The following is a 27,204-nucleotide window of genomic DNA, read 5'->3' on the forward strand; positions in this document are numbered from 1 at the left end:
TCCGATGAAAAGGAGCTTCTGCGAGGGAATCAGGTGAGACTTCGGCACATTGATGGAAAACCCCAGCAAATGCAGGAGGTCGGCAGTAGTCTGGAGGTGGGAGACAACTGCCTGGGGCGAGCCCGCCTTCAACAGCCAGTCGTCGAGATAGGGGAAGACTGAAACCCCTGATCTGCGCAGATGAGCTGCGACCACTGCCATCACTTTTTGTGAACATTCTAGGGGTGCTGGTAAGGAAAAAGGGGAGCACGGTGAACTGAAAATGCTCGTGGCCTACCGTGAATCGCAGGTAGCGCCTGTGGGCAGGCAGGACGGGAATATGAAAATATGTGTCCTGCAAGTCCCACCCCACCATCCAGTCTTGCGGGTCCAGGGCAGACCAGACTTGAGCAAGCGTGAGCATCCTGAACTTCTCCTTCCAGAGGAAGCGATTAACCTTCTGAAGGTCTAAGATAGGACGCAGGTCCTTGTCCTTCTTTGTAACCAGAAAGTAGTGGGAATAACAACCACAACCGACTTCTGGCGTCGGATCGCGCTCAATGGCCCCCTTGGCCAAGAGGGCCGCAACTTCCTGCTGGTGAAGCGCCAAGTGATCCCCTGACATGCGGTGGCACTGAGGTGGCATAGCTGGAGGGGTTATCTCGTAGGGGAGGGAGTAGCCCCATTGGACACTTTGCAGCACCCACTTGTCCGAAGTGATGTTGCGCCAGTGGTGGAGGTGATGGCTTATGTTTCCACCCACTCGCGTCTGATTGGCCTGAAAGGTCAGACTAGGAAGGCTTGGAAGCGTATGCTGAGGGGGTGGTGGTGGCGTGACACGCCCGCTGGCCCTCTAAACCGCCTCGCCGGTTCCCACATCCGCGGCCACGCTGAGGTTGTTGCTGCTGTGGCCAGTGGCTCTGCGAATGCTGTGGGGCGGCCCTTCCATGGCCACAAAAGGAGCGAAAAGCAGAAGGCGGAGGAGGCAGAGCGGCCGACAGGCCCAAGGACTTGGCTGTAGCCCAGGAGTCCTTGAAGCGTTACAATGCACTGTCTGCCTCATTGCCAAAAAGGCGTATGCCATCAAAAGGCATGTCCATCAAGGTGTTCTGGACATCCCCTGAGAAGCCAGTTGTCCTCAACCAGGCGTGGCGCCGAAGCGCCACCCTTGTGGAAATCGACCTGCCCAGTGAGTCGGCGGTATCCAGCCCACCACGTATGGTAACCTTCGCTTTGTCTCTCCCGGCCGCAATCCCCTGGGAAAGAACTGCCTGGGCCTCCTCTGGGCAGTTGGGCAGCACCTGCGCAACCGTGTCCCACAGAAAGTAGGTATGACGGCCCAAGAGGCATGCAGTGTTCACCGACCGCAGCCATAAGCTGGCAGATGAAAACAGCTTTTTGCCAAGCTGATCCAGCTTCTTGGATTCACTATCCGGAGGTGAGGTTGGGAACGCGCTCTGGTATGTCAAGGCTTGGACAACCAAGCTCTCAGGGTTGTGTTGTTGGGTAAGGAAGAGGGAGTCGCCCTGCACGGGGCGATGGAGTCGGGCCACGTTCCTATACACAGGAGCTCCTGTGTTGGGCCTGGACCACGTGCCCAAAAGAACGTCTGAAAGTGCTTCATTAAAAGGCAGCAAGGGCTCCGAAGAGGTAAGCACAGTCCTGTGATAGAGGGTCCTCAGACCCCTCCCAGTCCTCCCCTTCCTCCGAAGTCTGTGGGACAGACTCAAAATAAGGAGGACGGACATAGGGCACAAAAGACCCCGTCGGTATCGGCTTCGGGCGACGTCGACCCAGGCACCGTGTCCGGGTCAGGGCTGAACCTGGGATTGACGTCCCGAGGAGCAGCCGACGTCGGAAGCGGTGCCGGGGAGATCAGAGCCGGTGGAGGTGTCACTAGGTCAACCGGCGCCGATCGGGGTCCGATCCCAGATCCCTGGGGGGCCTGTGGTGTCAGGGCCGGAGCAGCAGTTGACACCGTGGACGGAGCCACCGCAGACGGCAAAGCAGGACCCCATCGGGCCCGCAGGGCCTGCAGGCGCACCGGCGGGGTGAGACAGCCCAAAGAGTCAGGCCTTGGCAGCAAGAAACTCTTGCAACTGAGCAGGTGTCGCCCCCGCACCCGGAAAGGGGGGGTAGGCTGGAGGTGATGTTGCAGGCACCGCCTTAGCCGCGGGGGTGGCACCGCCCGCACTCTCAGCCATGACGGGCGAGGGGCAGTCGAAGAGCAACAATGCTTCTTAGACTTCTTTTTGGAATGCTTTGACTTACCTGACCCCGAGTGCGAAGACTTAGATCCAGGAGAATAGTGATGACGACTCCGCGACTTGTCCCTCGACCTCCCACGGGACTGGGACCTCGAGCAGTGCAGAGCCGACTGCCGGACTTCAAGCAACCTTCGGGACCACTCCCGCAAAGTCTTCGGCGCCATGGCCCGGTAGTCAGGGCACGACTTAGGGTCGTGGTCGGGCCCCAAGCAGTAGAGACACACGCGGTAGGTGTCCGTCACAGACATCATGCGATGAGAGTCCCCACAGTTCTTGAAGCCAGGCATCCCTACGACACCAGGAGTCGATCGACCCGAAAAGATGAGGTAAAAGGTCTCGAAAAGCTCAGTCAAAAATTGACTGGGGGAACTTGCTCTTCCCGGATCTGCGCTTTGTGGTGCGGAAAAATAAAGAACCGACGTCAGCGCGCGTGGGCGCGTCTAAGTAGCTCCATCGACGTCATCCCGGCGCCAACGACGCATGCAGAGCCTTACGACGACGCCTACTGACGCCCAGGGGTACTGCTGACGAAAAACTTTCCGGATCCAGTCTGACCCCTGGGGGTAATTCTAAGGTAAGGAATCTATCACTACGTGTTTCTTTCAGATGAGTGGTTACGGAGTATTCTCATAGACCGGATTAGACCTGAAGAAGCATACAAGGCAGAATCATCTTCCTCGTCTTAACCTCAGTCGGATAGCAGTGATTATTTACGGAGTATTATCATAGACCTGACTAGACCAGAAGAAGCAGGGTACACACAGAGAACACTCAGGCCTTGAAAAGTGAAAAAATGCCTTTCTTTCAAGTGGATGACTCCCCCCACCCCTATTCTCCTCCACGTAAAAGTGATGATCAACTATGAATATTGCATTTGATGAAATAGGTATTCCTTTCTATATGTACGAGTTACTTACCTTCGGTAACGATGTATCTGGTAGAGACGATTCTAGCCGCAGAATGCTTCACATATAATTATCCCCAGACGTGAGACTGGATCCGGAAAACTTTTTTCCACAGCATCCCTGCGCGCCTGGGTGGCATCAAGCAACTCCGCCCAGGTGTCGTATGTGCGTCAGCGAGGTCACATAAGCCCCACCCACCGCGACTATGTCAGTTTTCTTTGGAGAACTTTTCCGCACCACAACGCGGAGCCACCAGAAAAAAACTGTGGGAGCATGGGAACAGTGTGCGAAAGAATAAAAAAAGAGGAAGACATCATAAGGAACAGTGCAACACTGTAGTGTCTAAAGGCAGGGGCAAAAGAAGGAGAGCTGAGCCCTGAACAACCACCCTGCCAGTACGTCGATAGCCACCCCCTTCCCCCGTATACAAGGAACATGCGTAAAAAGTCATGACACATGTAGCAGGCCTACAACTCCCATGCAGAAACAAGGAGGGGGAACCAGTCCCAAAACGGACAGGAACAACCAACCTCCAAGCCACCCCGGCATAGAGAGCAACCACCCCCAAGGAACAAGGGCAAGGCATGGCCAGATGACCCCGACTCTGGGGGTAGCAGAGGGGCCAGGACCCCCAGCAGCAAGAGGAAGGGAAGGAAGGGGAGGCAGAGATTGAAGGCAAACCACCCCAAACCTGGAGCAGCCAGAGCAGCGGTGTACAGGAGCACCGTAGCTCCATCCTCTAAAGAACCAAGAAGAAGAATAAACAGCAACAAGACAATCGCCCGTCAAGAGCAAAAAAGCAGTCACAGGAGACATAGCCCCCCACCGGGAGGAGAGTACCGAAGACCAACCCAAGGGTCCTCACAGAACGGAGAGGAAGGGCTGGCAGTGAAGGAATCTGCAGCTAGAATCGTCTCTACCAAATATATCGGTACTGAAAGTAAGTAACTCGTACATCTGATAGAGACTACAAGCAGCAGATTCCTTCATGAAGAATAGATACCCTAGCCATACCCACGGGTAAGGAGGGTCTACGAAAGGACCCCACCAGCCAGGACAGAACAGAGGGTCCCAAAGGGGGCCAGACCTGTGGACCAGGTTAGTAACCTGGTTCCTTCCAGGGAAGAGGAGCCCCCACAAGCAGAACACCACCGACCCCAAGAGGGATGGAGGAAGAAGAAAGAAGACTGAAGAGGCCCTTACACTCATAAGAGAGAAACCAAGGGCAAGGCCGGAGAGGTCGAAGCACCCCACATCCCTCCAAGGCAACAAAGCTTCCACCCCAAGCAAGGAGGAGAAGCTTAGAGGGCACAAGGAAACGAGGGAAAAGAAGGCGATCCCATCCCAGATGGAGGGCAACAGGCCAGCCAGAGCGGCGCCAACTGACATAAGCCGCCAGAAGCTAGAAAAACAGCCCGGGCCCCAAGAAGACCGGGCGGGCGACGCCTGACAAGTGAAAGCTCAGAGCATTCCAGCCCGCAGGAGAGGAGCAGGAAGGTGAGGAAATGCCCAGACACACCACCACGAGGGGCCTCGCACACGACCTCAAGAAGCAATAGCAACATACATAAACGCCATGGAGAACAGGCACCCAAAGGCTACCAGAGCTTCATAGCAGAGTGCAAGCTATCTAACAGCTACCACTACCCCACATAGGGTATGTTAAGTCACAAGATATGGGAACCCTCTTTGGAAGAAGGTCCGCAGCAGAGGAAACACGAAAGAACCACAGGGAAAAACAAGCGGAAGGCTGGTCAGGCAGCCTAAGAGAAAAACAGAAGGCCTTCTCTCAGGGCCAAGTCTGTGCAGATAACCCCAGCAAAACACACACAGTCAACAAAGGGCCGTCCAGGGGAGGAGCTACGCAAGCAACCAAGATGGCCGCATAAGCTCCCGGCTCCGTCGACCTCCGTCGCTGGCGGACTTATCCTGAACTTCATCCTGACCTCCCGCCAGACCCCCGTGTGTCTGAATCGCTGCTGAGGCCAGGGGGGCAATCCCGGAGTTTTTATCGCATTTATTGACGAAGTTACACCGTCTTTCATTTTTGGGCCTACTCCAGTGTGTAAGCCGGGGCCTCGAGTGCTGACCCAGCCGGGTTTCAGTTGAACAACATCGGCAGCGGGTACCCGGCAGAGTCGGGTCTCATCGGAGTGGAACATATTCTCTATCCTGGTGGTGGTCTTTGGTCCCTGCTAATACTGGACGAACGGCGACGAGATGTGGCTGCCGCGGTGGGTGGGGGGCCAGGTCCCGGGACCCTGCTGCAGCCCTCGGAGTTCCACGGGTGGGGCCCCCGCTCTCGGCAGCGGTGTAAAGATTGCCTAGCCTGTGAGTCTTCAGTCGCTTCCGCGCCTGTTGGTTTCCCCAGAGTAGCCGGCCTCCGGGGGTGAAGATCTGCTTTGCGGAGATGGATCGGACGATGTGAGTACGGACCCTGGGGACCGTAATGGCCGCCATCGGGGCTCTTCGCTTGCAAATGGAGGCTGCTCTCCACAATTTGACTGCAAGCCTCGAGACTGTTTGTTTGAGACCGGACTCCAGCCTTGTGTCAGACCTGCAACATGCGGTGACCCCCGCGAAGCTTGATCTACCTCGAGAGGAGAACCCCGAATATGATCAGAAACTGGTGCCAATTGAACCCGCACAATTACAGCGGTATGTTGCTGGAACCCCTGAACGACTGGCAAGATCGGCAAAGTTATCGCCCGCACAGGACTCATTTCTTCCTTCTCTTCCGGAGACCTCCACTACTATTTTTTGTATTGACTTTCGTGTATCTGATAGACTTCGAGACTTAACCTTTTTTGACTCTTTCAGGCTATATTGATCTCCTTTTTCCACAACGCTTTGACTCTTTTGCTACTATATTGGTCTTACTGGATGGGGTTTGTGCAATGGATCGTAAGGGCCAGGGCTGAATTTGACGGTTTGTATTCGGTACAATGACTTTCTTTTGGCTCTGCTGGGTTGTATCTGTGGGAGTGTGGGCCAGATGGAATTCTGATTGTCTGGGTTTGGTGTGACTGCTATGATCGAAATGGGATTTGCGTCCTCTGTGGTGCCAGGGGCTGGGCGGGACGGTCTTTTCTCTGTCGGAGGCTCCCCTATTGGTTTGCTTATCAGTCTGTTATAACTCGCTTACTACCACGGTAGGGGATGTCTGCTTTTGGCGGGGGGAGGGGAGTCCGGGAGCCCGTATCGTTTTGTAATGCATCTCCTCCTCCATCTTTTCCCTTCCTTGGGTTGTAGTTTAGGAGGCGACAGGCACGCTGCTAGTGGGGGTAGGTCGTAGCCATCCGCAGGGGTGCAGGGTGGGGGGTTGAGTTTTTTTTTTTATTTTTCCTTTATTTTGTTCTATGACCTTTTTATTTCCCTTTTCCCTTCACAAGAGATGTGGCATATTCTCCTGATCCTTTTGTTCCTCATATCCGGGTGTCGAATGGCCAATCTTCATAGCCTGTATCCCTGGTGGGCGGGTTCTGATAAGGTTTGCTTATGGTTATCTGTATCGTATTGTTTTGCCTCAGCTCTAAGCTGGTATTGATATTTTTCAGATGCCTATAATTGTAGTGCATTTCCTCAATTCATTTGCCCGTTCGTGGCTGCAATATGTTCCACCAAATGACACCCGATATGTACATTTTTACTCTTGTGTTATAATCAATAAAAATATATTAAAAAAAACCAATTAAAAAAAAAAACCAAAGGGCCGTCCAGCAGCCAACAACACCATAATCCCAGTAAGGAGGACTCGAATGGCCAGAAAAAACACTCCACAGCAAGGGCAACTGGCCCAAAAGGAGGTCCAGAACCAGCTCAACTCAGCAGTCACCGAGGAGGGAAAAGGAGGAGAAGGAGGAGGAGGATAAGGAGGATAAGGAAGAGAAGAAGGAGGAGGAGGAGGAGGAGGACAGAGCCCTGCCAGGAACCTTTGGATCGCGGAGTCAGCTGCCATCAAACGGTAGATCAATGAGCCGCTCCCGAATCCAAGCATGGTGACAGTGGGCGACGGAGGAAGCCATGGCCCGGCCCAGGACCTCCGAAATGTCCAGAGCGGAGCGGAGAATAAACGCCGCTAGCTCCCGGCCATCCCGTGCCTGATGCCATAAGTCCACCTGAACAGTCTCTTGGGAAGCTGCGGATCCCAGAGACTCAGCCGAGTCCCACAAACAAGAGGAAGCCCTAGCCAGTACACACAAGGTGTTAAGGGCAGCGCTGGTCGAGGCAAACATGTTGCGCCCCCAAGAGTCCAGCCAGCAGGCCTCCCGGGACGGCGGAGTCAATAGTGGCGGCAGGGAGGGAAAAGCAGTCAGCAAAAGTGGACTGACGGCAAAGGGGTGGAGGGAAAGGCACGCAGGGTCACGCAGTGCCGGAAGGTGCCGGTGCAGAAGGTGTTGAGGCACCGGATCCCTTGAGGCAGGACGCCTACAAGCCCCGTCAGGGAAGAAAGGAGAGAACCCTCAAAGGGACGCAAGATCTCCCTCCGACCAAAGCCCTGGAGGAGAACCTTCAAGAGATGGTCCACCGGAAAGTGAGCAATCCGCTTACCCAAGCGCAGAATGCCCACCGCCGTGGACACTGTGTGAGCTAAGGCCGCACCCTCCTCCGGAGGGCCCGGCGGTGGAGAAAGCAGCTCCTCCGTGGGCGATGGCTGCAAACTAAGGCAGCCATCCCCGAAGCCAAGCAGGACGGGTAAAAAGCCAGACCTGGAAGTCAGAAGGAACCGAATAATGGGGGACCTGCCGCTCCTCCGACGAACACCTCTGCCTCAGTAATGGCGGGGAGCCGCACATCGGCGACACCGGTGAAAAAGACACCACATGGCAGACAGTTTCCGGGGAGGACGACGCCAACATGCAGCCGATCTCCAGAGAAGAGGGTGCACCGAAGGCGAATCCGCGGCAGTACCCCTGTGTGGAGTCGTAGAGTCCGCCGTCAAAGGCAGGGCGCCAACACCATCTGGCCCCGAAGGAGACACCGGACAGGGTTCCTCCAAGTCACACTGCGCCGGGGACCGGAGCAGAGCCGGAACCGAAGTGGCCAAGGGGCGGCGCCGGAACGACATCGACTCGACCTCCGCCAAGGCAGCTGCTTGTGTGGAGGAAAGAGAGGGACGAGGGGATTGACAAAAAGCCCTCCGCCAGCCTCGGCTCAGAATGTGGCAGAAGTGGCCCGGCAACCCATGCGGCGGCGCCAGGGACGATTCAACCTCTGACTCGCCCTCCGACGAGGCAGCCGCCTGCTCGGAGGGACGAGAGGGGTCCTCACTCCGCCTCGACCCAGAGCAGGACGAGGAGGTCACCGACCCCTGTGGCGCCGCCCGGAGCAGGCCCCGGCGCCGTCAGCTCAGCAGTGGCCCAGAGGGCCGAGCGGGGCACGGGGATGAGACTCGAGCTCCGGTGACCTCCCGCGACATCACAGTGACTCCTGCGGGAGTTTGCGGCGAGGCAGAGGCACCGTGGCCTGAAGGAGGGACCCCCGAGGGGCCACACCCCAACAGCACCACATCCTCCAAGCCTGGATCCGAACCAGTCGGCGCCAGCGGCGGCACCGCGGAGGCCCCCGCGCAAGGCAAGGGATCCGCTGAAGCCCCAGGAGGGGAAAGAGGAGGAGACACCAGCGAGGCCTGAAAAGCCGCCGCGTATGTCTCCATCTGGACTCTCTACTTCCTATCACCGGGAAACGGTGGATAGGAGGACGACATGCAGGGATGCATCACCAGCGGAGAGTCCACGCCCCCGGCAGGCCTAACACCAGCCCCCGGGGACAAACTGCGACACACCCACCGCGGAGAGATGCTCGTGCGACATCGGAGAAGGGTGTGGACGACGACAACGGCCATATCTAAAGCTGTCTGCAGAGGCTGACCGAGAAGAGGAAGCCGACCTGAAATCATAACGAATCATATAAAAAGCAAGGTACCCAATGTGAACGTTTAAGGTGGATACTGAAAATATGATTATCAACTCCATATTGGCTAATAGTTTCATGACAAATATGTAATTTGTTTCAATTAACCGGGATGGAAATTATTTGACACATTTTGGTGTGCATTGTTTATTGACCAGAAAATGGTCCAATTCTGCTTTTTCAGCCAGGAGCAGCAATCATACTGTCACATGTAGGCCCTTACATACATTGATTACAAACATTACCTCATGACCTATAGTCGAACCGTGATGTTAAAATTATGTTGAGAGGTACTAAAGTTCGAAGGAATAGTCCCCTCTGTAGCAAGCCCACAAGGAGAAGTGTGATTATGTCGGCCTCCGGTGCAATTCTTAACTTTTTTCATACTGGTTTTGCGGATAGAGATCTCTGGCAATTGAGATCATGCATATTTTTTTATTAAATAAAAAAGCAGCAGTTTAATTTAGGTTTCAGTTTCACAAATTTGTATTAATTGGTTAAATGAAATTAACCAAAGGAACTCAATAAGACAAGTGATAATAAAACTCAGCATTAAAAATTAGTAACATCTTGTCAAATCAAAAATGTCTTCAACGTTTCTTATAGTATGTTGAAACAATTCAAACTAAGATTAAAATAATTACCTTTTCTCTGCTTCCGCTAATGTAATGCCCTACTTCCAGTTGGGGGGAGCCGCCCCTGCATTTAACAAGATTAAAAAAAGCAATCTATTCATTAAATTTGCAGGGTGACTGTAACCTATTTAACTCAAAAAAATCCAGTGCTAAGATCGGCAACCTTTGAGACAGTAACGGCAGGGACCGTTCCCTTAAGTGCCATGTAGTGCAAAGAGTTATGCTTAAGGGTTCGCAGCTTGCTGTGGAAGCCACCTTCTCACTTGCAGCAGACACTCTGTGGCCTTGCGAGAAAACTGGATGTGCTGCCCATTTAGGCAAGCAGTCACTTGTAATTAAGAGTCGGTGCTAGGATTGGCTGCTTTATAGGAGCAATTGCAAAAAACAGTCCCTAATGTGGCATGTAGAGCAAAGAACTATATTTTGCGAGGGTTCGCAGTTCGCTGTAGAAGCAACTTTTTTACTTGCAGCGGAAACTTTGCAGCCCTGCAGGAAACTTGAACGCTGTGCCCATTTAGGAGCGCCATCACTGCGGGGCGACAGGATCTAATCTGAAGACCCCTCAGAGCAGGACACTACAGTTTCTGTCTACGGTGAGCAACAGCTGGACAGATGCAGAAGAATTGTAGTACACTTTCTTGTAAGTTGCAGCGTAAGCAGAATTGGGTGTTCGGCCAGTTTGCTTCCACGCAGGGACCTGATCTTTTGATGCAAAGGCACCCATGCGGAGTAAAATGAGTGACTATTGAATATCCACTGCCATATGGTTATGGGCTCCAAATGGTGCAGGAATGCAGAACTGTCCATCCATGCTTTTTGTGTGCTATCTCGGATTTGTCAGTGGTCCAAGAATGGAGTTTGACCGCCTTGTTGGTAATTTATTTTGAATGCGGTAGGATAAATATTAAGTTCCAGGCTCTGGCCAAATTTAGATTGTCTTATGTACCACATCCTGTATAGCGTTACATACATACATATGAATTATTGTCAATGTATACGTGTGATGTAAAGCGCTCTGATTCCCTGATTTGAGATATAAAACAAAATTGAGGTGTTTAAATTAATATTTGTGCAAATACTGGGACAGACCAATATGTCTAACATTCTTACAGAACATGCATATGTCTTATATACAGGGATTGAATAACCTGTGAATTGGTTAGCTGTTAGCCTTTGTTTCCCCACCATTTAGGTGTGAGGCTCCCAATAACTCCCAGCTACAACAACAAAAAGAGGCCCAATGGCCCCCGAACTTCAGCCTTTGTTATGGGTCCAGCTGCAATCCGATAATCCCACTCCCCTCTTGCATGTTGCTGTCTGGAACCAAAGTAGACAACCTTCAGGCGGTGCTGAATGTCTTCAGGTGTCTGAAAAGAATATATGATTATACCACGCTTTCAATTACCACGCATGGCTTTACCACGCGAATTTTACATCGCAAGTGGCTTTACCATGCTGGAATTTACAACGAAGGATTATACCACGTGTAGAAATGTCTTACCTGACAACTGCACGTCTTTCACCAGTAGCCCTTACTTCCATCCACCATGGAAACAAACGTCAAAACACGTCTACCAAAATTAAAAAAGGACTGCTATTTTTACGTACACGGCACGTCTTTGGGGGAGGCTCTTTCCTTTCATTTCAAAAATAATAAAAAGCGTTTTTTTTTTATTTAAGTAACCCGCTCCATATTTTTTGTTATTTTTGGGGGGGGAACCTCCCCAGCCCCCCCGAGCCCCCCCCTCCCCCCAGCCCCCCGAAGCCCACGCAGAACGACTGGAAGGAATACCACGTCTCCCCCCCCAACCCACGCAGAACGTACTTGCGTGGTAAAGACGGTCGTGGAAGGCACCCGCATTGAAAAAACGTTTGCGTGGTAAGTTTACTGTGGTAAACGTTATGCGTGGTGATGCCTTCGTAGTAAATGATGTTTCCCGTCTGAAAATGACACCGGGACACGTTTAGCACATTTCTGTGGGGCCCAACCTCTTGGCAGGGTAGACGGCATCCACCCTTTGGAAAGAGTGGGTAAAAACATCTACCTGTGTGTACCTTTTCATGCGCCCTGCTAATTAACAACTCACAATGATTTCCTCCAAGTTCCACGTGTGTTTTCAAGACCCGTCTCTCTGCCCTAACGGGGGTGACCTAACTTAGGACACCCCCGCGCCGCACGGCCACCAGCTGCTGCGTGTGCCTCCCGCCACCCGCCTGCCTCGCTGACCCTACCGCCGCCGTCTGACCACGCCCCCTGCCACCGAGCGGCGTGGTCTCCTGCGGTCAGGACCTCCAGGGCTGTGTCCGCTGTTGTTGCCCTTTAGGATCCTGTGCCCCGTATTCCTTTCTTTTTTCCTGTTGTGCGCCCCTTTGCTCTGACTTTACTGTATTTGTTTGCATTGTTTGTTTATTTTCATTGCCTGTCCCCCTGTAACCCCGGTGTCCTCCCGCCCCGCTCCCCGCTTCCCGCCTCCGTTGCCTAACCACGTCCCCTTTCTTTCTGTGCCCTCCCCGCTCCCGCCTCCCAGCTGCTCCGCCCTCCCTCGCACTTGGCCATATATGGCGACCGTGCGACGCAGGTGAGTGTGACCTAACTTAGGACACCCCCGTGCCGCACGACCACCAGCTGCTGCGTGTGCCTCCCGCCACCCGCCTGCCTCGCTGACCCTACCGCCGCCGTCTGACCACGCCCCCTGCCACCGAGCGGCGTGGTCTCCTGCAGTCAGGACCTCCAGGGCTGTGTCCGCTGTTGTTGCCCTTTAGGATCCTGTGCCCCGTATTCCTTTCTTTTTTCCTGTTGTGCGCCCCTTTGCTCTGACTTTACTGTATTTGTTTGCATTGTTTGTTTATTTTCATTGCCTGTCCCCCTGTAACCCCGGTGTCCTCCCGCCCCGCTCCCCGCTTCCCGCCTCCGTTGCCTAACCACGCCCCTTTCTTTCTGTGCCCTCCCCGCTCCCGCCTCCCAGCTGCTCCGCCCTCCCTCGCACTTCGCCATATATGGCGACCGTGCGAACGCGCAGCGGGAGCGCCGATTGCGCGCCGAAGGCGCGCCAAAGGTAAGCCCGTCTGCGCCCGTCCGCGCCTGGACCGCGCCCAGTGCCAGGACCCCTGGCCCCCGCAGACCCCAGCCCACCCGCCGGACGTACGACGCCGCCACCCTCAACGCACTCAACACCGGCCGAATCCCGGGATGCCACCGAGCCACCCCGAAACGAACCCACGGACCCTTCAGCTGCCACGCCTGCAAGTTCACCTGCATCCGGACCTGCCCAGCACCCGCCAAGCCGAACACCAGCAGCAACCACCTCAAGTGCATCCTGCTCAACACCCGCTCCGTCCACAGACACGCCATCGAACTCTGGAACCTCCTCGACACCACAGCTCCTGACGTCGCCTTCCTCACGGAAACCTGGATGAACGACTCCTCAGCGCCCGACATCGCCATCGCCATCCCAGAAGGCTACAAGATCACCCGAAGAGACCGCGTCAAACGAACGGGAGGAGGCATCGCCATCATCCACAGAGACACCATCCGCATCACGACCAACACGACGACTCCCTGACAACCGCCGAACACCTGCACTTCCAGATACACACCGACCCCAAGACCACCCTCAGAGGCACCCTGATCTACAGACCCCCGGGACCACGCACTCAATTCAGCGAAGACATCGCCGATTTCATCAGCCCGCACGCCCTGCCCCCTGCCGACTACATCCTCCTCGGGGACCTCAACTTCCACCTGGAGAACAACAGCAACCGCAACACCACCACCCTGCTTGACAACCTCACCAACCTCGGACTCAAGCAGCTGGTGACCACCCCCACCCACCTTGCCGGACACACACTCGACGCTGTCTTTTCATCCTGCAAGGACATCGTCTTCAGCCACGCCACCGGACTCCACTGGACGGACCACAGCTGCGTCCACTTCAGCTTCAGAAGATCCACGATCCACCACCACCAGCAACAGGTTGCTCGAAGAAACTGGAACAAGATCACAGCAGACCAGCTCGCCGCTTCCCTGAGCCAGCACCCTCCCGCCAGCTCAGCAAACCCCAGCCAGGCCGCCGACAACCTCACGAAGTGGATCAGCAACTGCGCAGACGACCTCGCCCCACTAAGGACCCCGCCTAGCAGACCCGGCAGCAAGAAGGCCCCATGGTTCACCGACGAACTCAAGAGCTCCAAGAGGAACTGCCGAGCCCTCGAGAAAGCCTGGAGAAGGGAGCCAACACCGGACAACATGACCACCCTCAAGCTCGCCACCCGGAAGCACCATCAACTGATCCACGCCACCAAGAAAACAGCATTCAAGGATCGGCTGGACAACAACGCACACAACTGCAAAGAACTCTTCAACATCGTGAAAGAGCTCTCCAACCCCAACGCCGGAAACAACGACATCACCCCGTCGCAAGACCTCTGCAACTCCCTCGCCTCTTACTTCCACAACAAGATCGCTGACATACACAACAGCTTCAGCCCACAAACAACGCTCCCCACGACCGCAACAACGCCCCCCACCACCACCCTCAGCGCCTGGACCCGGATCAACACAGAAGACACCATCCGCACGATGAACTCTATCCACTCCGGATCTCCGACCGACCCCTGCCCCCACCACGTCTTCAACAAGGCCGACGCTGTCATCGCACCCCACCTGCGGGACATCATCAACACCTCCTTCGACACCGCCACCTTCCCTGAGAGCTGGAAGCACGCCGAACTCAGCGCTCTGCTAAAGAAACCAACAGCGGACCCCACCGAACTCAAGAATTACCGCCCCATCTCGCTCCTCCCGTTTCCAGCCAAGGTCATCGAGAAGACGGTCAACAAGCAGCTTGCCGCCTTCCTCGAGACGAATGGATCCCTCGACCCCTCACAGTCTGGCTTCCGAGCCAACCACAGCACCGAGACCGCCCTCATCGCGGCCACCGATGACATCCGAGCCCAGCTGGACAACGGAGAAACAGCGGCCCTCATCCTCCTAGACCTCTCCGCGGCGTTCGACACTGTCTGCCACCGCACCCTAGTGCAGCGCCTCAGCAACATCGGAATCCAGGAGAAGGCACTGGAGTGGATCATCTCCTTCCTCGCTGGAAGGACACAGAGTCCGCCTTCCACCGTTCAGATCTGCAGCCACGAAAGTCATCTGCGGATTTCCTCAGGGCTCCTCGCTCAGCCCCACCCTCTTCAACGTCTACATGAGCCCCCTTGCGGCCATCGCACGCTAACACAACCTCAACATCATCTCCTACGCCGACACCCAGCTGATCCTCTCCCTGACCAACGACCCCGCCGCCGCCAGAACCAACCTCCACGAAGGGATGAAAGACGTAGCCGAGTGGATGACGACCAGCCGCCTGAAACTGAACTCAGACAAGACGGAAGTCCTCATCCTGGGCTCCTCGCACTCCGCCTGGGACGACTCCTGGTGGCCCCCCGCCCTGGGCGCCGCACCCAAACCGACAGACCACGCACGCAACCTGGGCTTCATCCTGGACTCCTCCCTCTCCATGACCAGACAAGTCAACGCCGTCTCCTCGTCCTGTTTCAACATCCTGTGCATGCTACGGAAGATCTTCCGGTGGATCCCCACCGAGACCAGGAAGACGGTCACCCAGGCCCTCGTCACCAGCCGACTGGACTACGGCAACGCCCTCTACGCCGGAACCACCGCCAGGCTCCAGAAGAGACTCCAGCGAATCCAGAACGCCTCAGCCAGACTCATCCTCGACGTCCCCAAACGCAGCCACATCTCCGGACATCTGAGAGACCTGCACTGGCTCCCCGTCAACAAGAGAATCACCTTCCGTCTCCTCACCCACGCACACAAAGCCCTACACGACCAAGGCCCGGGCTACCTCAACAACCGCCTCAACTTCTACGCTCCCAAACGTCACCTCCGATCGACCAATCACGCCCTCGCCGCCGTCCCCCGCATCCGAAGAGCGACAACAGGAGGTAGGTCCTTCTCCTACCTTGCCGCCAAGACCTGGAACACCCTCCCTACCGACCTTCGCCTGACCCAAGACCACCTCTCCTTCAGGAAGAAGCTAAAGACCTGGCTGTTCGAGCAGTAGCGGCAGACCCCCCCCCCCCCCCCAAGCGCCTTGAGACCCTCTGGGTGAGTAGTGCGCTCTATAAATGCCTTGATTGATTGATTGATTGCCCTCTGCTCCTGGCTCACTCCACGTGATCTTAGACAGATTGCACATATGGGCAAATGCAGTGGCACTTTATTGTAGGCTATGGTAGTAACGCGCTATTAATAGGCATAAAGTATTGTGCACTCTGAGCCCTCCATGTGCACAAACCTTGCACACTTTCTGCAGATGCACTATTATTATCTAAATGTTTAAAGCAGAGCGACTTGTTTTCTGTATTTCATGATCTTCAGTTTGCTTCGTGGTATTGTTTCTGCATTGTGTCAACGCCTGGACCTTGATCTTATTCATGCTTCTTGTGTGATCTTTGACAGCAACAGTGTATATCAAGTTGTTGAATCACGTTCCTGGACGCTATGCAAGTAATGTGGCTGCTAATAAACCCAATACCTTCTGTGAAGTGCTTCAGCTGTCTAAATAAGCATATTCTCCTTTCTTCACACAGTATTATACGTTAAAACTGTGCTAAGCTTTGAGCACCATCACCACTAATACCACCGTCATTCATTCTGCCATAATCGCAACCGTCACCAACATGACCACCTACGTTGTAAAATGGAGAGGTGGTCTACAGACTGTCATGGGGCTGAGCCTTACATTCACACAGTGTTAGGTTGACAAGTGCTTATTAGAAGTTTAAACGCCATTTTTCCTTTCTGCTGCCTTTTGCACACGGCACACACTTCATTAATTGTTTAGAGTTTAGCAGAGTGTTTTGCTTCACACGAGAATAACATGTTTTTCTACCTTAGTAGCCTTGCTTGGTAAGCTTAGTCTGAACAGTGAGTGCTGAGTGCTTCAAGGTTATTTCAACACTGTGGTTATTGTTCGGACTGATCAGTGCACGTTCTAGACATAACACATATGTAGCTGCGGCCACCTCTGATTTTGGCGCATTTAATAATGCACTGCGTGGGCATAATCACACACACTTGGAGAACATTCGTATGCTGAGAGCTTGAGCAGAATTTGATGTGATCCACTTCTGCTAATACCAGGAGGTATGGGGACGCCTATGCAATCCCAAAAGATTTTCTGTAGTTATAAAATAACCTACTAGCAAGGGAGGGTGAAATATAGGTATATTTTAAACCTGTTTCCATTTAGCATTATGACATGCTTTCGCCCTTTCTATTTTATGGAATAGTAACTATGCGGACAATCTTGTTTCTGATAATATGCCTGCTTGTATTAGCTAAGATGCTGCGCATGAGAACACTGCGTTAGAAATAAATATTTCAAACTTGCAAGTCTCTTTTTACTCCCTGTTTTGGACTGGTATGAGAGTACAACGAAAGAGTGTTCGTGTTTTCCACATTGCCTGAGGTAACCGAAGTCGCATATTCTGAGTTGTCCAATCATTGGTATTTTAGAAGAGCCAATGTGACACTGATGCTAGTCTGGTAGGGGATTTTGGGTACTAAGTTGAGTTTTGGCACACCCTAATTCACAGAGGTCCCAAGTCTCTGTGCACAGTTCTGTGTAGGAGCAGAATCCCTGCAACAGGAGAGGGTAGAAGGTTGGGGATGGATGGAAAAGGAGGCTGAAAAGGAGGCTGAAGGAAGGGTAGGGTAAACTCCTATCCACAATCTGTAGGACTCCCTGGTCCGAAGTAATGGCCTGTCAGACCCACAGAAAGGAGGACATCCGACGTCCTACAGACTCCTGGTGTTTCAGCAGGAACAACCTAGAACAGCTTCCCTGGCAGCGCTGGAGAGGAACGAGAGTTAAGCTGATGCTGTAATTCTATTTGTTTGGCCTTTCCACTGCCTCCGAACTACCCGATGAGGGATCTGAACGCTACTGTTGTTGATACTGGGCTTTTCGCTGGTGAAAATGACAAGCACCCCCTGCGCCTGGGGGAGGGGTGCCCTTAGTAGCGACACGGGGCTGAGCCTCCCCTGGACAAAGAAGGGGGTTGGCTGACCTGGGTGATGTAAAAATGAAACTTGTAGGAAATTAAACCTAGCAGGCTATTTAAGGCTGTGCCACGGGGGTTTCGTTCTCTTTGTCCCCTTGGTGTACAGCCTGGATGAAAGGAGCGTCAATGACCACCCACCCACCCGGCAGAAGAGTAAGGCGTTGTGGATCACTTACAGTTAACAACAAAGACGGATGCACAACAATGGAGGTGCAGCCATTCCATGGACCCCAGGAGGGGGTAGACTCCACAATTGCAGTGGGTCGGCGGTGAGGAGGGACTGACCTACCGGTAGTCCTTGACTCGACTGCCCTAACCCATGACGTATGGGCTGAGAACAATCTTGGGAAGGCTGCCTGTGGGCAGGTTCCCTTGTGGCCCGGTGCTTTATGCGGTGCCCTGGATCTCAAGTAGTGCAACTGTGGAGAAGTGTGGCTCAATGGTTAGAGCGGCAGACCCTGATGCAGAGGTCTAGCCCGGGACCAGGGTTCAATTCCCCGCCTCGGCGGGTCTTGGGCTCAAAATTCCACGGACCTGATAATTCTCGCCTCGGTGCCTATTCCAATCATGGAGTCCCACTCTGCAACTCTGGGCAATAGAAGCATGCTTGCTTAATCTCCACAACGGCACCCACAACGCTAGAGTGGACACCTCACAGGGAAAGCCAGGATGGGTTCCACAGCGGTATTCGTACAAGCGCCTTGAGACCCTTGCGGGTGAGTAGTGCGCTATACAAGTATCAATTTACTGTTGGCTATGGCTCGTTGGGGCCTACCGGCACAATGTGCGCAGCAGAGTGGGACGTTGGTGGCCGAGACGGCTAGGTTCAAATGTACGGCCAAGTTCTAGTGTACGGCCGAGGTAAAAAGTTAAAGTGTAAAGTTCAAATGTACGGCCAAGTTATTCTAGTGTACGGCCGAATTAAAGTAAAAATGTAATGTCATACTTAATTTCCTTACTGCCATTAACATGTTGATGCAGCTAAAGTGTGATGCTGGGAATAATTCTTATATATCCAAAAGGATACTTTACTTGGTAATGGTCTGTGGTTAATTCCTTGGCTTGATGTAAATAAAAGGTTACACCATGGACAACTTACCTTGATTCTGAGAGTTCTTGAGCGTAGTGGGGCTAAGGTGACAGAATTTGGGGAGGAGGGAATGTCACGTTGTGTGCATACTACTAAAACTCCTCAGAGATCCCCAAAAGCTGTGAAACTGCCGATAGTCCCCTTGGAGCAGATATTTTAGGCCATTAGACCTAGCCGTCACCCTACTTGTCTTCAATTCAAACATCAAGTCAGCTTTATCACTAAGGAGATGTACACCATTGGATGAGAGGTACACAAGGGTGGCCTGCTCATCTGAGAAAAACCCTGATGTGCACTGCCAAGCCTGTTGACGGACAGATACAGGTGATCTCATGGCTGAAGCTACTGAATCAGCGGTGTCCAGCCCTTTATTTAGAAATGTGTCAGAAGGACTCCTGTCTATCTTTGACGACCTAGGAAAAATCTCCCTTACTGTTTCCAGGACACTTGGTGCAACCAATAAGAGATTTGATTGCCATACTGCAAGCAGTGAAGATTTTCTTCCCCCATGCTTTTAAGTGCTTGGATTCTGTCGGAAGGAATAGTAGAGAAGGTTCTAGACACCGGCACTGAAGAACAAGATGTCTGAATCACCAAGCTTTCCAATGATAGATAGGCAGACAAGTCTCAGTGACGTTGCTGGACGTCACTGCCAGCACAGATGTGGAGCCATCACCCCCTACCAATTTTGAGAGCTTTGGTATTTCCAGATTCAGTCAGACAAGGGGGATTATTCAACATGTGAGCATTTTGTAGAGAGAAGTATTCTTCAGAAGTTATATTCAATGGGCAGCTATGGCACTGAAAAAATAAATGCAATAATTTGTTTTGTTAAAGAGTGGGCACCTTGAAATCTTTACCCAAAGTAAGACTGCATTTAATCTTTGTTCTTGCTCATTTAAACACTTGAATGGTCGCAAAAAAAGAAAAGTACTGATGCAATCCTTACTTTATTTTACCATACTCATACAGGTCAATAGACCCGATTCAGGCGGGAGTCTCACGATTTTCTGAAGCTATTATGGCTTTATTGTGGCTATCTCCTGCCTAAAATTGCCTCTTTTTCTTTAAATGTCACTAGGAAAAATAAATTCTCCCGATTATTATTATTTTTTTTTAATCTCTCCCTTTCGGCTCCCAAAATGTTGGCATGTATGCATTTTTTGTGGCTTTTAAAAATTTCAGCTTTTAGTTAATAAAATGAAAAGGTTTACGTATACCAAGTAATTACATTGTAATTCATGCAAATTCAATAGATACTTACTTGTTTGGATCAGCACCTTTGAAGTAGGCATTGACTGTCTCTGTGAAGGCAGCTGCCACAGGGAGTGTGTCCTGGGCTCCCATTGTTAAAGGGCTGGGTCCACGGGAAGATCCTGCAACAGACGAAACAGCTACTTTCTCTCGGTATGGTTGTGCGACATTAGATTTATGATAAAACAAGATGATACAGATAAATTACTTTTGTGGAAAGGAATAAAAACAAAGACATACGGAAATGTTAGCAGAGATTATAACAATTTTACAAATTACAAGATTTTCTACAACTGCATATACTCATTTCATTAATTTCTTCAAACGTATTTGTAAATCTTCTAGCAGCCATGTTTGCATGACAGTTCAAAAGCTTTATTTTACAAATTATTTTTGCAGCCAAATTTGAATTTTGATATAAATTTGAATTTTGATATTAATCAAATTTAGTCTATTTTTATTCTTAGAGTGTAGAAAACAAAAAATGCCAGGGAAAGCACACACTCCATATCATCTTCATGATAAGCCTATCTCTGTTTTTCCACAAACCATCAAGTTAAAAACATTATAAAACATGGAAAATATGGAAAGCATTAAAAAAATACAACAATTAAAAGATTCAGCAAGGGTAAGGAATTCCTGTAGCACCACACCCAGGACATATTGCATGTCTAGGTGCGGTACTGCAAGCTGCTCCTTGAGGTCCCTAGTGAGCAAGGCTATCCCGAACTGCCAAGTCATGTCTTCCCTGGACCGGAAACAAGCTTCCGAGGACAGGCTTGGCAGTTCGGGCTGGACTGTTCCCATGAGGCACAGGGTCAGACTGATTTGCATATAGCCATGTCGGAACTGGGGTGGCAGAGTGGGCTAAAGAACGGTGATGGATTAAACCCAGATCTTTTGACTGGGTGAGAGTGTTTGATTGACTCAGATGCTCCGTCCATCACCACCCACTTTTGTACCGCTTTTGGCCGCCATAAGTGTGGCAGAGTATGCTCAGACGTGAGTCCCTTGCTCACTTTGCCACTGGATTCAAGCAAGCCGGGCTGAAGACGGCTGGAATGCCAGAAACCGGTCCTCGCAAGCTTGTTTCCGGTCCAGGGAAGACATGGCTTGGCAGTTCGGGCTGGACTGTTCCCATGAGGCACAGGGTCAGACTGATTTGCATATAGCCATGTCTGAACTGGGATGGCATAGTGGGCTAAAGAACGGTGATGGATTAAACCCAGATCTTTTGACTGGGTGTAGGTGTTTGATTGATTCAGATGCTCCGTCCATCACCACCCCCTTTTATACTGCTTTTGGCCGCCATAAGTGTGGCAGGGTATGCTCAGACGCGAGTCCCTTGCTCACTTTGCCACTGGATTCAAGCAAGCCGGGCTGAAGACGGCTGGAATGCCAGAAACCGGTCCTCGGAAGCTTGTTTCCTGTCCAGGGAAGACATGGCTTGGCAGTTCGGGCTGGACTGTTCCCATGAGGCACAGGGTCAGAGTGATTTGCATATAGCCATGTCTGAACTGGGGTGGCAGAGTGGGCTAAAGAACGGTGATGGATTAAACCCAGATCTCTTGACTGGGTGAGAGTGTTTGATTGACTCAGATGCTCCGTCCATCACCACCTACTTTTGTACCGCTTTTGGCCGCCATAAGTGTGGCAGGGTATGCTCAGACGTGAGTCCCTTGCTCACTTTGCCTATGGATTCAAGCAAGCCGGGCTGAAGACGGCTGGAATGCCAGAAACCGGTCCTCGGAAGCTTGTTTCCGGTCCAGGGAAGACATGGCTTGGCAGTTCGGGCTGGACTGTTCCCATGAGGCACAGGGTCAGACTGATTTGCATATAGCCATGTCTGAACTGGGGTGGCAGAGTGGGCTAAAGAACGGTGATGGATTAAACCCAGATCTTTTGACTGGGTGAGTGTTTGATTGACTCAGATGCTCCGTCCATCACCACCCACTTTTGTACCGCTTTTGGCCGCCATAAGTGTGGCAGGGTATGCTCAGACGTGAGTCCCTTGCTCACTTTGCCACTGGATTCAAGCAAGCCGGGCTGAAGACGGCTGGAATGCCAGAAACCGGTCCTCGGAAGCTTGTTTCCGGTCCAGGGAAGACATGGCTTGGCAGTTCGGGCTAGACTGGTCCCATGAGGCACAGGGTCAGACTGATTTGCATATAGCCATGTCTGAACTGGGGTGGCAGAGTGGGCTAAAGAACGGTGATGGATTAAACCCAGATCTTTTGACTGGGTGAGAGTGTTTGATTGACTCAGATGCTCCGTCCATCACCACCCACTTTTGTACCGCTTTTGGCCGCCATAAGTGTGGCAGAGTATGCTCAGACGTGAGTCCCTTGCTCACTTTGCCACTGGATTCAAGCAAGCCGGGCTGAAGACGGCTGGAATGCCAGAAACGGGTCCTCGCAAGCTTGTTTCCGGTCCAGGGAAGACATGGCTTGGCAGTTCGGGCTGGACTGTTCCCATGAGGCACAGGGTCAGACTGATTTGCATATAGCCATGTCTGAACTGGGGTGGCAGAGTGGGCTAAAGAACGGTGATGGATTAAACCCAGATCTTTTGACTGGGTGAGAGTGTTTGATTGACTCAGATGCTCCGTCCATCACCACCCACTTTTGTACCGCATATTCTGAATACAGCATGTCTCCAAGAGATAGTGAAAGCACTGTCTAGGTAAGACCTAAAAAGGAATCATGTTTCTTTTGTCCGCTGGACAATTGTGTTAACCCTACATACAGTACCGCAGTATGGCGGTGGGAAATAGGATTGCTGCTAGGACAGGATAAGAATCTACAAGCACAGGATATAGACAATTACTGCAAAGCTGTTAAGATGAGCACTTTTAGGAAATACAGTGACCTATAAATTCAGCTAACATTATTGACAATCATTCCAATATAAAAATCTGAACAAAGGTTTGCGGCTAAATAGAACGTTCCAAGAATTATTTTTGATTATATACTCAAATGTATTAAAATATTACAAAATGTAAAATAAGACTAGTGATGTGTGCGTTCAAATTAAATTGCACCAAAAACATATTTGCAAATGGAAAAAAACAAACTAATGTAGCAGATAGATTTGCTAAATTATTTTCCAATGTATTTGATTTCAAAGTATAATGTACCCAAAAAAAGTATCTGCTACTTGAAAGAAAAAGCAGGCAATGGTTATAGACAGTTTTGCTACATTATTGGGCAACTTTAAATACCAATTCTCCAGCGCATCATTAAATAAAACCTGACTGATAGAATCAGTCAAAACCTCTCACCAACACACAAAACATAAATGAAGGACCCAATTTTTAAAGAAAGTCACAAAAGTGCCCCCTCAATTCTGTAGCAGTGCATGAATGCAGATTTGCAACTTTGAGGAATTCAGAATACTTTATAGAAGTTGCAGGTATTCAGGCATACTCTTAGCCAACATGTTTGTGAAAAAACATGCTGAACTGTCTGACAAGCTGTAGCTATGCAGCAATGTTATTGCTTTGTATTTCTTGTTGATGGAAAACTGAATAAACAAAATTAAAAAAAAAGTTACAGGAAGGAATCTTATATCATGTCTCCAGACTTGAGCACTAGGTGGAGGGTTTCTGGCAGACTCAAGCTCATATTTTAAATCTGGCTAAGGTACTGATGAATAGCGGTTACATCTGTATTTTGAAACCATGAAATTTGTTAGAGCCCTCGGAGGTACTTCACATTTGACCTATGTTGACCTCATAACAGCATTTCACTGTGTAAAATGGTAACAACTGTGGGACACAGTGGCTGTATTGGGAATCGAGCAAGCCCAGATTAAAATTTTACACAGCATGCATATAAATCTGGGTCAGACTATCTTAAAGACCGCCTTGTTGAACGGGGATCCCCTAAGAGAATCAAAAAATCATAAATGGACATTGGAAACTGAATTCTGATGAACTAGAGTTACAAGATCTGCCTAGGCATTCCTTCAAAAAAGGCTAAAAATATCAACGATCACGAGGTACAATCTTTGCTTGGTACCCCCCCCCCCCAACCTACCATTCAGACAATGTGGAAATTACCAGAGATTGTGGGTCACTTTAAATGCGGCTTCTGCAAAGCTTGTAAACTTACAATAGAAACCTAACAGTTTTGCTACAAACACCATACTATAGACTTTCAGGTGCACACGAATTCCAATACAACAGACGTCATCTTGCGATTTTATGTCCTTGCAATAAGATTCATATAGGACAAACCTGACTAAAAGTTAAGCCCAGGATACTGCAACATTGCAGTAGGATACAATGTGGCACGGTGGGCGCACCATTGGTAGACCATTTTCAAAGACATGGCCATCAACCAGATTCCATCAAGTGGTTGATCTTTAAAAAAGTATTGCTCGGAGTGCGGGGAGGTGACATTAACTCCATACTTAACTTACGAGAGGGCAAATGGATGTGTACCATGGACATGGACTAAAATGGTCTAAATGAACTAGATACCACCTATGCCCAATTCTCATGCCTTAATACCAAATAGATCCTTATCAGGACTTACCCACCCTGAGTGATAGGTCATGAGTAATTAAGTATACTGTGTTGCACACCACACTTGTTATCTGGTACTTTGACTCCGTATATGTAATGCCTTACATTGTGATATCTGTGCCATTACGCCAGAGACCATAGATGGTCCTATGTACCACAAATATTTGATGCTAATAATCACAGATGTATTATCCACTGTTGTAGCGTTGCCTCTATTCATTCACCAATGCTCAATTCTCATGCCTTAATATTGAATAGGTCCTTATTCAGGACTTGCATATCCTTAGTGATAGGTCATGATTAACTAAGTTTACTGTGTTGCATACCACACTTGTTATCTGATACTCTTTGACTACGTATATGTAATGCCTTACATTGTGATATCTGTACTATTATGCCAGAGACCATAGATGGCCTGATGTACCACTAATATACTATGTCTTAATTTGATGCTAATAACAGATGTATTATCTACTGTTGCATCACTGCCTCTATTCATTACATCATGGCTTTTAACCACGACATACCAATGCCGTTTTTTATCCAAATGTTGTATCCACAAAATTGTCACTTTGTTAAATTGGTGATTATTAACATCTGAATCTGGGTATTTTCAATATTTAAAATGTGCGCTTTGCCAGCGGTCTTTTTCATGTCGGGCTTTGCTATTCGGGCCCATGTTCTATGTTGGTCTTTGTTATTCTGGCCCATGTTCCGAATCATGAATGGGGGATGGCGGATAACATTTTTACTTAGACATTATGTTTCAATGCTCCGGATTCACTTAGATCAGGGACTCCTTTTTTCGCCCTTTCTATCCCTGATCATCAGATCAGTATCACCGAGCACATTACGTGTAACGTGCATGCATGGAGCAGCTGCACACCGCATGCAGGTAGGCTTCTCCCTATTTCAGGGTACGTCTGGGGCTCAGTTGATCCGGACAGTGGCGGGGAACGAACACCGCCGTTCTTTCTGACTTGACTCGAGAACAAAGGTAGGCTTTAGCTAGAGATTGACTCCCTGAGCATCCTATTATTCAGGCACTAATTTGGGCTATAAATGTGTCACTCATTGGATAGCAACTTTGAGGTTTTCCAAAGTTTCCTTTTTTCTAATGTTTTTGAGATTAACCACGTCACCCTCAAGGTAAGCACCAACCGCGGTTGGTAGCATTGGGTAGTAGGGTAGAATTGATTATTATGGGGCATGTTTCACTTTTAAACTCACTTGATGATACAATTTTAGGATCTCCTCACTAGGCTCACTGGTGTCAATTTGGCCAACAAGCTATACATGTTCCCATTATTATCTTCACGCACTCATGGCATGACTATTACATCTTGGCCTACCCGTCAATGGTTTTGAAATTCCCACCTCCGATTGTGAACACTCCTGCGTTGGTCACCTGCTGTGCACCATTTTTTGAAGCTCAACAGTAAGAGTTTGATAATACGTGCTGCTGTGTACCACGATCCTTGGTACAGTGGGACCCTCCGCAACACACTTTGGTTTGAGCCCTGTTGGCCAGGCTACTGGATACGCCGACCAAGGCCTCCCTGGGTGAAACTCTTCGATTTGTCACTACGGCAAACCATGGACGGTCGTCGGAAGGTGATTCCTTGCACCGTCTCGCGTTCATTTCAGTGAGCACACAACGTATGCCATTAAGGTTTTAACCTTTATTCCCCTTGTCCCTCTTTTGATTTACACTTGTTTGTTTTTCTCTGCCTTAGGAGTTTTTAGGATCTTTAAGGAGCCCTCCTACCATTCTATCCAGCCTGATTTTCCGTTCTGGATTCTGACTTGATAACTATTATTTTCATGTCATCTTGGCATTCATATTTAGCCATAAGGCTTCTTGTAAGTGACCCAGAGTATTCAATCTCTTGTAGATGCTCCACTTTCCTGTTCTGATGAAGACCCCACGCTAAGGATTCAATAACCTTGATTTTGAGAAAGGGTCAAAATGTTGACTTTTTTGTTACTCTCAAAAACCAGCATACACGACTGAGATTTGTTTTCAGCGTCCATAGATTGCTATGTTGTTACTATAAATAATCTGCCTTCTGTAGGCTGGACAGGTTTTCATTATGTAAATATAATGTATATATGGTACATGCCTCTCCTTTTCTCTCAAACCTCACCAACGCACCTTTACCCTGAGCACTTTCTTCTCTTTTTGTTCACCCTGAGCACCATTCTCATAAGTGGTTACACAATTGTGATCTCTTCACCAATTGAATTTGACGGTTTTGAGAATAAAAAAGCATTGACTGCATATGACTAGATCTTTGTGAATGCTTTCTCCTCTTTTTAAAGTTTTGATTGCTATTGTGACCATTTCTCTATTGTACTGTTGTAACTACCCGGGTCCAGTTAGCATTACGGGTTACCCATTGATGCTTAACCCTCAGACTACATCAAGAGCCTTTTCAAACCCCATCATATCCTGAAATGTTTAATCTTCACAAATTCTAGACTTCTTTGTAGCCCTAAGTTCAGGCAGGCGCATACAGGTGGACAGTCTTTCGCCTACCGA

The 27,204-nt window shown here is 50.4% G+C and overlaps 1 protein-coding gene across 1 annotated transcript in view; it reads right to left on the reverse strand.

The window, feature by feature from the left end:
• SGIP1 (SH3GL interacting endocytic adaptor 1) overlaps positions 1 to 27,204 on the reverse strand; it is a 1,317,316-nt gene that overhangs the window by 351,483 nt on the left and 938,629 nt on the right. The window contains exon 16 of the mRNA XM_078668946.1: positions 20,145 to 20,256. Within this exon, the coding sequence (XP_078525072.1) occupies positions 20,145 to 20,256 (112 nt within the window). The remainder of the gene's footprint in view (positions 1 to 20,144; positions 20,257 to 27,204) is intronic.

Source organism: Lissotriton helveticus, chromosome 1_2 (genome assembly GCF_964261635.1).
Source record: "Lissotriton helveticus chromosome 1_2, aLisHel1.1, whole genome shotgun sequence".
NCBI lineage: Eukaryota > Metazoa > Chordata > Amphibia > Caudata > Salamandridae > Lissotriton > Lissotriton helveticus.